Genomic DNA, 16,654 nt, shown 5'->3' with positions numbered 1-16,654 from the left:
GTTTTATAAAGCACCATGGGGGGGGGGGGGGGGGTTAGTTGTTGCCATTTTTGTGCCCTCTTCCTTTGTCAAATGAATGCCCCTTCCACGAAATTAGCCCCATGATGTGTCAGTGACATGTGCCTTTATATATGTTTATACCTCTTGCTCTCTCTCATTGTTCTTGGTTCTTTCTACAGAGGATTTTGGCCCACTTTCTTAGTTGTTTGTCATCTCACCCCGTCTGCATTAAGGGGGGGTTATTTTTTTGTTGCTAATGCTTCCTTGGTTCGATGGTTCGATAGTGTGAGCTATGTATTCAGTATTTGATCCTATATACTAGGCGACTGCAGTGGCTGGCTACCTATGCATTTCAATGAGACAGATCATCTACCATATAGACACGCTCGGTTCGTGCCTTCTATTTTCCATGGATGTTCTTCAGATCAACAGTTTCTTTCTGATAGAGTTTGCGACTTCTTCATGCTTCAATGATGCTCTTCATGATCTTCTCTTTGTTCTTGATTTCTAGGACATTCCTCTAGTTGGAGGCTTCTTCAGTCCTTCATTAGGTTTTCTTACCTCTTTTTGGGGGAGGGTTTTTCCCATGAGGTTTTCCCTCTTTCCCTATTTTCAGAGGTTGCATTTCTTTGCATTGTACATGGGTACCTAACATGGCCTAGTTGTTGGGACCCATTTTGCATTTCATCTTAGCTTTTGTGAGCTTAAGTGCATTCCCCTAAGTTGCACTTAAGGGGGGGTGTTAGAGTAAAGAATTATTATTTATGCTTTTACTTAAGTTTACTTAGGTTAATGCATTTATTTATTAGTTGTAGTCTAGGAGTTGTTGACAACATGAGAGTTTGTTCCTATCTAAGTCATACTTATCCTCTCACCTTGATCGAGGATATCCCACCTTTTGTGAATGTATACTCAGTTATCATTCTTATCTCCTAGCATCTTCTACCTTGTTCTAGAAGTCTCCTCGAGGCCTTTATATTTGGGCTCTCTCATTGTATTTCTCAACTCATTTTCAAGGCATATTGTATAGCAATACATTTTTCATTGTTGCAATATATTTTCTCTTAGTCTGTTTAGTTTTTCCAAGCTCCATCTCTTCCTTCTTTGGTTTCCCTTCAACAGGTTATTTGCATGCTGGTAATCTTGGCATGTTGTGAAGTTGGCTTTCATCAACTTTTACAAATTTATCAACAAAATACCGCCTTATTGATCTGGTGCTGGTGGCTATATCTGATAACGCGAGAGAAGTGGGAATGAACCTGCTTAACAATGCAAGAAATAACATGATAGATAATTTCAAATCAATTAAATGGTTGTTTCATGAATTGGAGGAGATAAAAGAAAGAATGGGATAGCTGGAAGGCCAGGGGAAGAAATTTGAGAAAGGGAATGTGATAGATCAGGGGGATGCTATCAGGTTGGTTTATAAAAGGATGAAAAATTTAGAGACTTACAACCATAACATGGCTAACCAGATGATCTCAATTCTAAACTCTCTCAATGAAAACATTGTTACTCTTGCTGGAAAGGTGAAAGCTAGGGGTCTTCTGGAGGATAATGAGGAAAAGAATAGAGATGAAGATAGGAAGGATGATGAAACCATCACGGACATATCCCATAGCTAGCTGGATAGGACCTGCTTGAAGAAACAGGAACAAAAGGATGAGGAGTGTCAAAAAGCCTATGAAGCGACAAAAACAATGCAGGACCTTGAAAGGAAAGTGGAGGAGTTAGTTCTATCAATATCTATCTTTTGGCTTTTTGGTTTCTATAGGTTTTTTGCTTGGCTTTTTGTTTGTCTTTCGATCTGGCCTTTTGGTTGGCCATATTACTGTTTCTAGGCTTTTGTTGTTTTATTTATAGCCCTATGATATGTAACAACTTTTGGGTTTCAGGATCCCTGTAAAACCTCTTTTTCTTATAAAAAACAAATACCACCTTATTAGCATTAAATTAGGTCATATATAAGTCTTATAAAGTTACAACAATAAATTGATGAGTTTAGATTTGATGTTTATTAAAAATCTCAATAAATCTTCACATTAATGCTAATATATTTTCACAATCCATGAAATGTTTGGTTATTGCTTTTGGATGTGATTATGTGTCAAGTTTTGCATCAACATTTTGGATCACACTCTATGATCCATCATTAGGTTGAAAAAGAGCACAAAGAATGAAAGATAGTCTAGTTGCAAATCAACTAAAATAAAAAGAAGAAAAAGAAAGATAGAGGAAACATCAAGAATAAGAAAAGTCAAAAGCAAGGATGGAAACCCATATCCCACAAGCAAGTATGGAAATGCTCACATACCCGGAAGCAAGGATGGAAACCCAACAACTTGTAGATGAAATAATTGCCAAAAAGGGTGATTATACCAACATCAAATGTCTTATGAAGCTATGATATAAATATGTGTTTCTTAAATTCTAGATGTACCTTGTTCAACCCTTCCACAATATACAAATCCTTGTGCCAAAATCTCATAAACATTCCAACAATAATAAAATATTATTCCTCTTCCAACGACTACCAAATGAAATCGGCCTAGCTGAAAAAATTATTAAAACCACCAAATAACAAACCTTAGCAGTTGTAAACCTATAAATAGATGATATTTCTATCTCCTCAATGCCAAATAACTACAATTAGCTCAACGTAAATTTTTGAATAAATCCACCGAATAGGCTAAATGGGTTTTCATCCACATAACCTAGAAACTCCAAGGGTTTTTGTCCTCATATTTCATGTAAATGAAATTAAAATCCCTCAATCTTCTTAGAGAGAAATTAAACAAACCAAATACATATCAAATGATTTCCTCAAACCCCTTTTTACAATCCTAGATCATAAAAATGTTGAAAAACCATTTTCTTAAACTCCCCTTTAATATTCATGTTATTTTACAATTGGAATTAAAAATAAATTGACCTCTTATATAAATTCAATTAACTTAAAGTCAATTTATAAGTTAGTTGTATATTCACCTTGTATCTCCCAATATTGGCACCTATCTCTACAAAATACTTGATTAAATTACTTAGAAACCTTATAACTTCCTAGTCAATAGAATAAAGTTGCTTTATGAAAATGACTTAAATTCACTTTAACCCCCTTTATGTCACCATATCATAAAGACATTTAATTAACTTAAAAATATTATTAAGGTTAATCTTGTTTTAACTTTAATAATCTAGCTTAAATCATTAAGCCCTCGATAATTGCTAGTATCAACTCATGGGAATGATTCATCCACTTTTTCAGATATAGATATAATACCAATTGACCACCTTGATGACTTTTTACTGTAAATAGAAAGTATGAGCAAAACATCCAAGCAACTTATCTAAAATAGTAAATGTGAATTGAAGTGTCTTGAATGATCTTCAAAGGGCACACCACAAGTAAAATGGGACATCGAGCTGGATAATGTTGAAATAAGCAACAAAGTTTGGTGACACTATAGTCCTCCCTTCCTAGATATTGCTTTCCCTCAAGCAATCCTTACCTACATGTTGAAACCAAATGCCTAGATCCCATATCAACCTCTGGAACACAACTTTGATAGTCCACTATACGAATGCTTTTGCACACTCCACAAAATAATTCAATAAAAACTAGGCCAAATGCACAAGATTTTTTAAGACACCCACCTACTGAACATGATCAGAGGAGCCGAGCACTATGACACCACAAAATCTTGGCCATGCATCAATTTTTACAACTATTACATAGTAAAAAACACATATGTATCCTAAGCCTTTGTCCTACAAGAAACAATCACTATTCTAGAGATTTTCACCAGTATTGAATAAGCACATTTGAAAACAATGACAGAGCATTTTTTACTATATTCAAAATTGTAAAATCCTTACTTTAAATGGGGCAAACAATTGTTTGTGTCTATTGGGGCTTTCAAAAAAAAACAAAGGTAAGAAATGGTAGGAGATTAATAGATATTCTCAGGTAAATCTCCATCCAATTAATCAATGTCCTGAGTCTCCTTGATGGTTTTTTATATTTACCTCTAGAGGAGTACTGGTTGGATGTTACTTTTGATGGTGTATTTATTGTAGGTGGTTACTTATTTATTGGATGTCATTTATTGTTGATAACTAACTTTTATTGATGAGTGCTAGTTATTTATTGGTGGTGTTTTATTGTTGATGCTAGTTGTTATCTATTGGTTTTATTGGTATGTGATGTTGTCTTGGATATGTGATGTTGTTTTGGATGAGTGTCTTTTTATTTTGATTAACTTTTCTTCTTTAGTAGTTTTGTGTTACCCTTGAGATATAATTGGCCATCAAGATTCTTTGCCTAGGATTGTTTTATGGTTTGATTGTTTGTTTGTGGATTGTTCATTATCTTCCCAACACAGTGGGAGTTGGAGCCTGAGTAGGTAACCATGTGGTTAGAATGTAGCGACTTCTTACCATTTGGGTCCTCTTAGTGAACTAGTTTGAGGACCTTATCCCTAATGTACTCTACAATCAAAAGGATCAACCCCTCATGCAGCACAGGGTTCCTAGGTTTCTCCTTATGAGAAGAAATGCTTTGACTAAGTGAATTCAACAAATAAAAGGGTAGACAAACCCTTTTCTTGTGTTTGAAATGGTTAAGAAAAACAATATGATACAAGTGAGGCCTCTTATATCTTCCATCAAGAGTAATTTACTCCATGACGACCACTATAACACTTCTCCAAATTAACTTAATCGACCCAACATCATAAATTCCTCCAAAAATCTTTGACAATATTATCAGCCTCCTCAGCATCTTTGGGAAACAAGATAACCAATTTCTATCACCATGCCCAAATGTGCAACACAACTCATCACAGTCCATGAAAAATTGTGCACTAATCATGTGTATTCCAGGATCCCAAATCACCCCACATGGACAATCAATCAATTCAACCTATCATTTGTTGTTGTCATGAATGGGAACATCCCCACTCCACTTGAGAACCCCACTCCAATTGAATCCATAGGTACCTCTACCACCAAAGGATCGTGTGAGCTCATCATTATGCCTACTTCTATCAAGGAAAGGATGATACAAATTCCTCCAACACCTCCAACTAACAGCTACAAGTAAATGCAACTTAACAGGGAAAACAATGATCGTGCATACCTCATACCCTAAGAGTGTAATAGCTCCATATTCATTTCAAAGAAATACATTTGTATCAATAACTGCTCCAAGAGTGTCCAAATACTCAAACAAATTTGAATAAGCAATGTCACTATTTGTTTATATTATGTTATAAGCTAGTCAAGGGGCAAATTGTCAAATTCATCATGTATGACAAAAGGCTAAACCAATTATGCATTGTAGTTGTCTTCATCTTCATTTAAAGACCCAACATTAGTGGATGACCCACTAAGCATGTGTTCAACTATCTCTTTTGTATTGATATCCACCAGGTGTACTCTCAATTGGTTCTCCCTCAAAGGTGGCTTGTAATCTAGATGATGCAAGTTATCTATATACTCAATAATTTTAGAATCATAGCTATCTCTAGCCCATGAAAATATGAAAGATCCTTCTATTTTACCATCACGAGGGGATCTCCCCTCAAACCATGGTTGTCACTCTCATCCTCGAGTGTTATGCTAGCCATAGAAGACTAGAATTTTTATGCAGATGATGATGCTTGAGCCAAGCTCAATTCTTTACAAAGTTCATAAATTTGATATTTTGATTCAGGGTCATCTAAGTGTTATTCAAAAAATCTTGGGTAACCTTAAGCTCATCAGTAAGCTTGCCAACCTCCTCTTCTTTCCCTTTTAGCACATTGGGAGAGATCTCAGGAAGCATGAAAAGATGATTTCCATCATAAAGTAGTTGTAGGTAATTATTCTTTTTCACCATTAACACTTCTCTAAATGCCTATGTATCTAAAAGTGAAAGATCTTCACCAAGGTCCATAAGTATCCCCAACCTCCTAATTATTGTTTCCATCTATTTATGGGTGTCATCAAAATGTTTAATAGTTCCAAAAAAAAAGAAGTCTTTGTTTACCTTCAGGTGTCCCACAAAATGATAGGATTCTTGAGAACTATCAACTCCATACATCTTTTTTGATTTATGATCAACATCTTAAACCATTAAAATGAATTTGTCTTTGAGGTTAATATCAACACCATCAATGCTACTAGTGTCATCTTTCATGCACATCTATGTAGATGAAGTGGGAACATCACTATGCTCAAGAATATATTCATCCCTAATAGGGCCCACATCATATGTATCGTTTCACCCAAACCAACATAAGCATCAATACTCACATAAGATATAGAGTCATTAGTGGTTGGTTGGAGAATGTCTTCATATGGGCTATCAATATGCCCATCATGTACACTAGTATGGTCAACCTCAAAGGTATATCTCCAATCTCAAGAAACTCGTGTAAGCATTACATAAAATGACATATTTCTCATGATCATATGTGGGTTGGAAATCACAAGTAGTTGGTTCCTATTTATTTTTCATCCTCTCTTAAATGACAACTTGTGAGTTTTCTTTTATCAAGGATGTTCCTTTTGACTTCAGTTATTTAATCTTCTTGTTGATTTTAGTTTCTCCACCTAATTTGTCTTTATGAAAATATCCCATACTACCTTGATTTTGACTATCCTCTAATTCATCATGTTTATAACCTATGTCTTCATTTGGCTACTCATGATGGTCATTATCATTATTGCCCTCTAATTTGTCCCTATATCATTGTTGCACTCTAATTTTTCCCTATATCATTATTGCTCTCTAATTTGTCCCTATAGATCTACTCATCTTCCAAGGTTTGATATACCAAAGGTGATTACAAGATGAACCCATTTCACACGATTCTTCTTTAATATCCAAATTCTGAATACCAACACTTGGAACACACTTCAACACTAACACCCTCTTGTAAATTTGTTGCCAACTCATGATGAAGCACAAAGGTATAATTGTAACACAAAAATCAAAATCATAGTCATGTCTATTTGGCATGAACCCAACATCCCCAAGTGGTTTATCCTTACGTAGCTCCTCTAGAACCAAACTCCCATATGTTGATTGTGAATTGGTGTACCTGTTTCAAACCTAATGTAGTGCAAGGCAGGAGAATCCCCAATGGAGATGTCCTATCCCCCAACAATTAACCATGCAACAAAATATGCACAATAATACTGAGATTTAGGATCCACAACAATGCCAATTCTCATAATAGATTCATAAGATTTTCATCCAACATGCCCAATTGTAAGGCCTTCCAGGTTACAACCAAACACAATGCAATTACAATAGCAATTTTGCACGATCTCACAAGATTCAATCTCCTAGCTAGTCTAGATCCTCACTCTGGTAGAAACTCCAAGAAGAACCTAAACTTGTGCTTGCAAGCCACCAAGCAACCTTCTTGTTTCCCAAGCCACAACTACTAGCTCTACTCACAAACTTCGCTCTCTCAACTACCTCTTCTCCAAGTTGGATGATCATCACTCTAGACTCCCCTAAACCCCCTACTTATACCCAAGTAAGCCACAAGTCAGCCTAGCAAGTTACAAATTATATAAACCCTTACATTAAATGCATATTTAAGCCACAAGTTGGCCTACAACAAATATTAAATACCAAATTCCTTAAAAGGCTTACAACACCAATTAAATACACTTAAGACATATAAACAAGACCCAAATAGGCTCACACAAACACACATAATCGCTCCACATCATGATCACACTTCTCGCACATTAAATGCACCACGCTGATTGATCAAATGCACAAGAACTTTATTTGGCAAGCCCAAACTGTCAAGCGCCAACAACCACCAGCCACACATGAGTAAGCTCCTACAAGCATTGTCGAATTCCCCACATGTTGAGCAACATGGTATACGCTGAGAAACAATATATGTCGAGCTCTTTCAATGACCGAGCTCCTCAACTGACACTACACTCAGTAACAACCGAGCACCACTCCTTTGGTGATCAAGCCCTCAACTCCAAAGCCAAAATCCTTCCAACATGTAGGATTCCTAACTACCCTTGGATGCTCCTACATCACAGCCTCTGTATGATTCCCGCATGATGTTGAATTTATGATTTCTTTTTAGTCATTTATAGGTTGTATACAACCTTCAAATAAATCATTTTTCTTTCCTCATTTTTGCACCCATAGCTCTTCTTCTTTCTCATTGCTTTCTCTTTTATCTTTTGATTCTTCTTTCCTTCTTTGATATCAATATGAACTTATAACTATCGAATCATAATCAACCTCATTTGATATGCCCATAAATTATGTGAAAGAAAGGAGGTCATGTATCTCCTTATGAAGAGAGCAATACTTATGGTAATTTCTCATAATTGCATCGACATAAAATTTAGAAAACCCTTAATGCTAGATCATAAAACAACCATGAATTGCAAAACTGCTCACGTAAAGGGTCATGCATATTCTGGGAAAAACAAGAGCATGGAAGTTTTGGCCACAAAAAAGGAGACTATGGAGGATGAGGGTCTAATTAAACTAAACAGTGGGAATTGAAACGACGTTCAAGAAGCCCTTTTGTTGGATGCAAAATCCATGTGAATCGCCATGCAAGTCTTAGAAGCAGTAGAATGCAAGTTAGAAATTGTCGACCAAAGATTGTGCAATTTGCAAACATCGAGGAATGGGAGAGGGCAAAGAGTGCATAATGAAGATCCTACTAGATGGAAAACTTATCTCAAAATTGAATGATGTTACAAACACAACAAAATCTTCAACTTAATATCCTCGACTTGCAAGAACAGTACCATGAGAAAATGCAACCAAAAACCCTCAACTAGAAGAGATCCTCCAAAAAAATACTTCAACAATTTGAACACAAAATACATCCAACAAATTTGTTTCCTTAAAAAGAAAAAACTAAGAAGATAGCTACAATTTTTGTTTAAAATAATGCCAAGTTTTATGGAAACCCATCGACGAGCTTTAGAGAGGCTAGTTTTTAGTTTTAACCCTAAAATTTATGAAACCCAATGGACAAATTCAAATGCTATGTAACTAGTATACCTAAAAATTTAATTCAATTTTTTTGTAAAATAAGCCAAGAGGTATCTAATTTCAATAGAATTTTTGTATCCAAATGAACACAAAAATTTCATGAATAAACTATTGTATTTGTTTTTATATATACTCTGCCTTGAATAATCTACCATTCATGCTACACGTTTCCACCGAAGGGCACCTAGAAGGAAAGACTCGGAGGGCTTTGGATTGGGAGTACTGGTTACAGAGTTTTCCTTTCTCTAATTTTCACTATTTTAATTATATTTTAGTCTATTTCTATTTTGTTTTTCTGACATATAAATGAACGTCAATTTTTTTTCAAAATGCACAATGTTTACATTGAAGATTGCTGCCACTATAAAAATGCCACTATAAAAAGTCTCTCGGCTTAATGACAATTGTATGCATTCAATAATGAATACAAAGTTTACAATATATAAACAATTACATTACAATATTTCTAAAAATAAATAAATGTAAATATAAGTCAAAAATAGAAACTTCCTAAACAAACTACAATGACCATTACAAAAAGGTAAGATTATTTTAGTAAGAGATTCAACCTAGGGCTCATCCTCTTCTATTAGTTCTATTAGGTAGTAAAAACAACTATGGACGAAAAATCCTCCATTATTTATTTTACATAAGAAAATATTTGTAAAACCAACAAATTTATCACATTGAATAAGAATAATTTATTAAATCTTTAATTCGATTTATACCTTTTCCCCTCTTTTCCCTCTTACTTTTCAACTCATGAATTTATAGGTAAAGCTAGGTTCATCAAGATTGAAAGGAAGACATCTTAAAAATTGGATGTTAGTATTATAATACTTATTACTAGAAATTGAGATTTTTAAATGCAAGGTTTGTCTTTAAAAAAATTGGAAGTTAATATTGTGATTCTTTTATAGAGATAAGATTCTTAAATATGTCATGTTTAAAACATATATTGTTTAGTAATTCCTACTTATTAAGTATATACTTAATTTAAAAGATTAAATATGAACTTTACAGCCACATTTTATGTGTTATAATAAAACACGACTATATCGTGATGCAGACACGATATTTAAGGCTCTAAGTGGATTTATACTTTGTTTAGATTTCTACTATAAAATAATGTAAAAATAGTATTAGAAGTTATATAATAATATATTTTCAGTATAAATTTAATTTGAAAGTTAAAATATGACGTTGACAGCCATATTTTATACATAAAATATTCTAATGGCAGACACCGTATCTAAATAAATAATCTTTAGATGCAATGAATTAGATTAACTTGTACTCTTAAGTGGGTTTAAACGTTGATTACATTTCCACTATAAAATGATGAGCAATTCTATCCACTTTTATGTAATAATGCACTACTTTAAATAAAATTAAGAATAAAAATAAACAAATATATTGTCATAGTCACAATCAAACTTTTTGCTACATTGTTCATTATAGTGGGAAACACCATGTACAACTTGTGAGGAGAAATTGGGATACGGTTAGAACTGTCACATGGAGGATATGAACTTGAACCTCCATCTTGAAAACCTTGTGATCTTGCCATTTAAAGACAACCCTTTTAATAGGCTCAATCAATTGAGTGGTAGTGAATGACATATTATTTTATTATGTTTATTGATATTGTGTATTTGAACCATAATAACAATAACCTCACAACTATTGAAACGCACTAAATTAGTGAGTACTTCCCCAATATTCTTGTGTTGTTTTTACAGACTACTTTGCAGAAGGTAAAGACAATTGCTTGTGAAAATGAAAGAACAATAGCTACCAGAGGCCCTTCTTTGTACAGTACAATTACCCTTTGCTGTTACAACTTTCTTTGAGGGAAGAGACCAGCTAGACAATATCTACAATGATATGCATTACAATTTACAGCTAATCATTGTTAACCTACAAGTATATTTACAACATCTGTTGAAGATTACAGAAAACATTTACAAAGAGATGGAAGAATCTATGTAGTTGAAGCATTTTCTGCTTCGCTTTGCAGCTGTTCAACAAGATTGAGATCAAGATAACCCTTCGCACCCCAGCCCCTTACGCCTCCTGCGACCTGGGGCCTTATTTTCTCATATAATGAATACGCTTCTGAACCTATTTGCTTTGGAGGATATGCTCTGGCAAGGCCCTGCAGTGCCTCTGCATACAATGTACAAATGCCATGTGACAACGAAACGAAAATGGCAGCTGACCCATCATAACAATAGATTGAAAAATTAAAATGAATTGAACCAGGCAATGAAACATAAATTTACGAGTCATCTCATCTCATTAAGAAATTTTTGTTGTATTTTGGGGTAAGACTGTTTCTTTACTTGTTTAGCCTTGTATAATTTACAAGCAGACTGTTTGGGCTTCGCAGTCAGACTGATTCTTTAGCCGTTTAGTTCTATAATGAGAATGCAAAGCAAATCCATCATTGAACTTAACTAAGACAATGGTTCTTTTGATCTGTTCAGATTCAATGATGAGACAAATGGGACGCTTCTTTATTATTATTATTATTATTACAACTAGGTTAGACAAAGCATCTATCCATTTCTTTTAATGGATACAATTGTGTTACACATAGATCAGAATTCCTGCCATTAAGTAGCTGATTACAATATATAATAATTTTCAAATATGCATGCAAGTTGCCTCTTCCTAAGCTCGTGATTCAAACCTAATCCATTCTCCCTCAAAATCACCCCAAATTAATACCCAATCCTTGTCATGGGTCGGGGGATATGTGCCTTGGTTGATGGTGTGATCTTTACCAATTGGTCTGCAAAACGTACGTTGAATCTATACTTTTTATTCTCCATTATTTTCTTAATTGAATATGCCTGGGTTGGTCTGATGACATGAAACAAAAATAAAATCACAAGTTCAAACCCTGCGAGCAGCAAATTGGGTAGGGAAGTGCCCCTGCATACTAGAAATCTGAGATAATTTCGTATACTATCTTATTCAAGATAGTTCCAAATGCTACCTTATTCAAGTTCTAAGCCACAACAAGGGTAATCCATTATTTTGATTCACAAATAAATTGATTCTTTATCAATTCAGGATCTAGGGCAAGTTGTGGAAAATCCACTATTTTAATTTACAAGCAAACGGTTGTAGGAGGGGATGAATGGAACCCATTATTATAATTCACTTGCAAGCTGATTTTTTACCCGTTGAGATTCTAGGTCATGCCAAGTGGAATTCATTATTTTAATTCACAAACTAACTGTTCTAAAAGGGCATGAAGGGAACCCACTTATTAGTTCACTTTCAAACTGATTGTTTATCTGTTAAGATTCAAGCTCATGTCAAAGTAAATTCATTATTTTAAATTCACAAGTAAACTGTTCTAGGAAGAAATGAAGGGAACCAGTTATTAAGGGATGAAGAGAACAAGTGATTCTTTACCTGCTGAAATTCTAAGTCATGTCAAGGAGGATTCATTATTTTAATTTGCTGATACATTATTTCACAAGCAAACTGTTCTGGAAAGGCATGAAAGGAACCCCTTATTCTAATTCAAAACTGATTCTTTACCTATTGAGATTCAAGATCATGTGAAAGAAAATTCATTAAGTTAATTCCCAAGCAAACTATTCTAGGAGGGCATAAGGGGAACCCATTTATTAGTTTATTTTCAACCTGATTCTATACTGTTGAGATTGAAGGTTGTGTCATTTGTTTTAGGAAGGGATGAAGGGAACAACTGATTCTTTACCTGTTGAAATTCAAGGTCATGTCAAGGGGAATTCATTATTTTATTCACAAGCACATTATTCTACGAAGGGATGAAAGGACCCCATTGTTCTAATTCAAAAATGATTCTATTGAGGTTCTAGATCATGCCAACAAAATTCCATTATTTTAATTCATAAGGAAGCTGTTCTAGGAGGACATGACGGGAGCCCATTTTGAATGTTCAAACCCGCTTTTTAGTTCACTTTCAAACTGATTCTTACCTGTTAAGATTCAAGGTCATGTCAAGGGTAATTCAATATTTTAATTCACAAGCAAACTGTTCTAGGAGGAGAAGAAGGTAACTTATTTTGAAAGTTCATACCAGTTTATTTATTCACTTTCAACCTGACTCTTTACCAGTTAAGATTCAAGGTCATGTCAAGGCGGAATCATTATTTTAATTCACAAGCAAACTGTTCAGAAGGAGATGAAGGTAACCCATTGATTTAATCCAATGCAAACTGATACCATACCCGTCCAGATTCTACACCATGCCAAGGAAATCCATTGTTTTAATTCACAAGCAAACTGTTCTAGAAGGGGATAAAGGAAACTCATTACTTCAATTCACATGCAAATTGATTCTTTACTCACCGAGATTCTAGGTCATGGAAAGGGAAATCCATTATTTTAACATGCGAATGCAAAGTAATCATTTACTCACTGAGATTCTAGGTTATGACAAAGGGAATCCATTATTTTAACAAACAGAGCGATTTTCAATACGATTCAGGTTCAAGGACACGATCAGGGAATCCATTACTCTAGTTTACAGTCACATTGATCCTTATTCCACTTCATATTTTAGCGCCACAATCACATTGATTCTTAATCTACTTCATGTTTTAGGGCACGGTTAAGGGAAATCCATCATTTAAAATTAACCTCTGAAAGAGAAAATAATCGAGTCAAATTCAATCCACACCTTTTGCTTGCTGATACTGAGGCCCAAAAGCTTTGCGCAGGTATGATTCGACAGAAGCAGGGGAAATTGGCTTGTTATTTTGCATAGCAAGGCGAGAACCTTCCTTGGTGGTATGCGCTGCAAGCTTCATACCAAACACACAAATTTTCTCCACCTCTTTCCTCTTGCGCTTCCGCTGTTCCTTATCTTCCTCACCTTCTTCATAAATCCCCAGCCTCCGTCCTTTGGAGTGGGCAAATATTCCCGCAATGAGCTTGCCAAAGGAGAGGCCTTCTTCAAAAGAATAACCCTCTCTTTCTGCCACCACCGCCACCCACAATGTTAACACAGGAGCCCTGTTTATCTTTATCCGTTTCTCGCTCTCATTTTCAGTCTTCTTTTCATCATTGATTTGAGCATTCGACATTTTCTTGTTCCTCCCTCGACCTGCCATTGCAGTCGGTTTTGTTCTTCTGCCCAGAGGATTTTAGTTTGGAGTTGCCCTAGGGTTTTGAACATGCCAGACTTCGTTTCCCAATTTGTTAAGTGACTCATGCATTCCACATATTTTGAAGACACTTGTTGAGAACATGCCAGATTAGTTGCAGGTGTCAAGCTATAAATCATACAAATCAAGCTCTCGTATATATAAAAATCACGCATATTTATTATTCATTATTCAATGAGGCTAACTTCTAAAAACTTATCCATGATTAATATTTTTAATTTCAAACAATGTATGTATTTTTGTTTTGAATTTCCATATTTTACTCTTCTAATGTTTTAATTTCTAAAATCAATTTAAATTCTTACTTCAATATGATTGGCTCATATATATGAAGTCCTATAGGAACGGATTTCTATGATTTTAATCATCTTAATCAAATTTTGAAACTCTTATGCTACTATTATTTTAGGAGAGCTATTTAACAATCAATGATTAAAATATGCAAATGATAAAATTTATTGAATAGTTTTTAAATTTAAATAAAATAAACATACACTAAATACAACTAAGCTATAAAGGATCATGAGGATGGTAGATTATCTCATCAAAATTCAAAGTAGAATACATTTGATCACTAAGGATTAGGACTAGTGGTTGTTCTAAATTTACTTTAGAGTTTGGTCTATTAGTATTTTACTATCTAGTTGTTTATGTTATATTCTTAGTTTTGATTCATATAAGTTATTTGGTCTTATGAATAAAAATTCATTTATTTGATTGTCATGTGATCTTTTAACTTGCATAGAACTAAATTTTAAGATTTGAAAGTCCACTTTCAAAATACTGGACTTGAAATAAAGATGAAAAATGAAGAATACTAACAAGAAGGAAGAATTTGTATCCATTCATCTTCACAACATTATCAACAAGAGCTTTGGTACAGAGCTAGAGGCACAACCTATAGGTTAAGAAAAGTATACTTAGATGATATATTTTAGGATGTGTTACAACAATTTGCATATCAATAAAAAGTTATTTTGTTAGTCATAATAAAAATTGAAAACCAAATGAATAAACAAAAATATTTTGAATGAATATGATTTTGAATGCTTCATTTTTATTTTTTTATGAATTGAGAAAATCTATATGTGTAAGAATCAATTTATTATCAATCAAACTAAATAAATGTCTTAATTGCATTTATTTTAAAAATTATACTAAATATTGATTTATTGTAAATAATAAATTTAAAATATGAGTTTGCATAATATGAATAGTAATTAATAAAATACAGATAATCATTTATTTAAAAATGATAATATATAATTTTTAAAAAACTATATATATCATTCATATATTCTAACAATACTAAACATATAACATAAATATAAAACAAAATATTTAGTACATTGAAAAAACTAAAAATAAATTTCTAAATTGTTGTCACTTAATCTTATAAGGTTCCTTATATTGAATATCATAATATTACAAATATTTGTAATAATTTTTAAAAGTAATAATAATTTCATTAAAAAATTAAACTTATAAAAGTTGTGCATAAGAAACATATATTATATCACATATACATATAAAAATTTAGAAAATAATCTATAAAATATTGATTTAACAATATATTATAATTTTTATAATACTAATTTTATTATCTAATATTTACATATCAAATAATTTTATTTTTAAAAATAAATAATAAAATATACCATTACCTTGAAGTGAAGAACATCTATTGATAAAAACTATTCCTAAAAACAAACTTTAAAATAATTTACTCATTATTAACTTATTATTAAACTTATTCTTAAAGAGATGGTTTGATCCCTATTTTTTATTAGATATAGAGAGATCAAAAAATAATTACATAGTTCTCCGTGTAGACACCTAAATTTGATTACACCGATTTGGTAATCTAATTTAGCCATCTCTAAAGGCATCATTAATTAAATTCTTATTTAATTAATCCTTTGCCATCCCTAGCTGATTAATTTAATTAATCATCTATAGTCCTAATTGATAAATTAAATAACCTATTATTTATCAATTAAATCCTATTCTTCTATCTAATTCCAAAATCCCCATTTATTAAATAAATCTATTTGATAAATGAAACCCTCAAATCTAATAAGCCCCTAACTTATCCCTAAAACCTTCATTTAGCCTAATCCAACCCATCCACCCATACTAACCAAGCTTAGCCACTAACTCACCCACCCTCATGAATGCCATCCGCTTGCAAATCTCTAACATCCCTAATCTAATCCTAAACCCAAGCCTAATCCACCCCCTAATGTTGTCACATTCCCTAAGCAAGCTTAAGACTTTCCTAAGCCAAGGAAAGTCAACAATCTCAACTCCCTCCAAAATATCCCAACCACCCAACAATGAATGCTCTTACAAAGGCCATAAAGACTCTTACAAGCTCTTACAAGCCATAATGAAGGGTCTTTATGAAGATATTATCCCTTGAGCCTCCTTTGTTGACTCATCC

At 33.4% G+C, this 16,654-nt stretch overlaps 1 protein-coding gene across 1 annotated transcript; it reads right to left on the bottom strand.

Moving 5' to 3' along the window:
* Positions 1-10,431: 10,431 nt before the first annotated feature.
* LOC149551055 (uncharacterized) lies at positions 10,432-14,343 on the bottom strand. Its single transcript, XM_089786627.1, has 2 exons — positions 13,725-14,343; positions 10,432-11,209 (listed from the first exon to the last, which is right to left on the bottom strand). Exons 1-2 carry the CDS (start codon positions 14,155-14,157, stop codon positions 11,025-11,027), a joined length of 618 nt encoding a protein of 205 aa, XP_089642753.1. The 5' UTR covers positions 14,158-14,343; the 3' UTR covers positions 10,432-11,024.
* Positions 14,344-16,654: the final 2,311 nt, after the last annotated feature.

The sequence above is a fragment of the Cupressus sempervirens genome, chromosome 6, assembly GCF_028749045.1.
Source record: "Cupressus sempervirens isolate cs-2001-9-10 chromosome 6, ASM2874904v1, whole genome shotgun sequence".
Taxonomy (NCBI): Eukaryota; Viridiplantae; Streptophyta; class Pinopsida; order Cupressales; family Cupressaceae; genus Cupressus; species Cupressus sempervirens.
Note: the sequence above shows the minus strand (reverse complement) of the source record. Positions and strands in the feature narration are given on the sequence as shown.

Bases quoted from the DNA above. Each gene is read 5' to 3' on its own strand.
- LOC149551055 (XM_089786627.1), bottom strand. From the start codon at position 14,157: ATGGCAGGTCGAGGGAGGAACAAGAAAATGTCGAATGCTCAAATCAAT. The intron at 11,210-13,724 runs GTGTGGATTGAA...CATTGTATGCAG, and splicing joins TCAGTATCAGCAAGCAAAAG to AGGCACTGCAGGGCCTTGCC.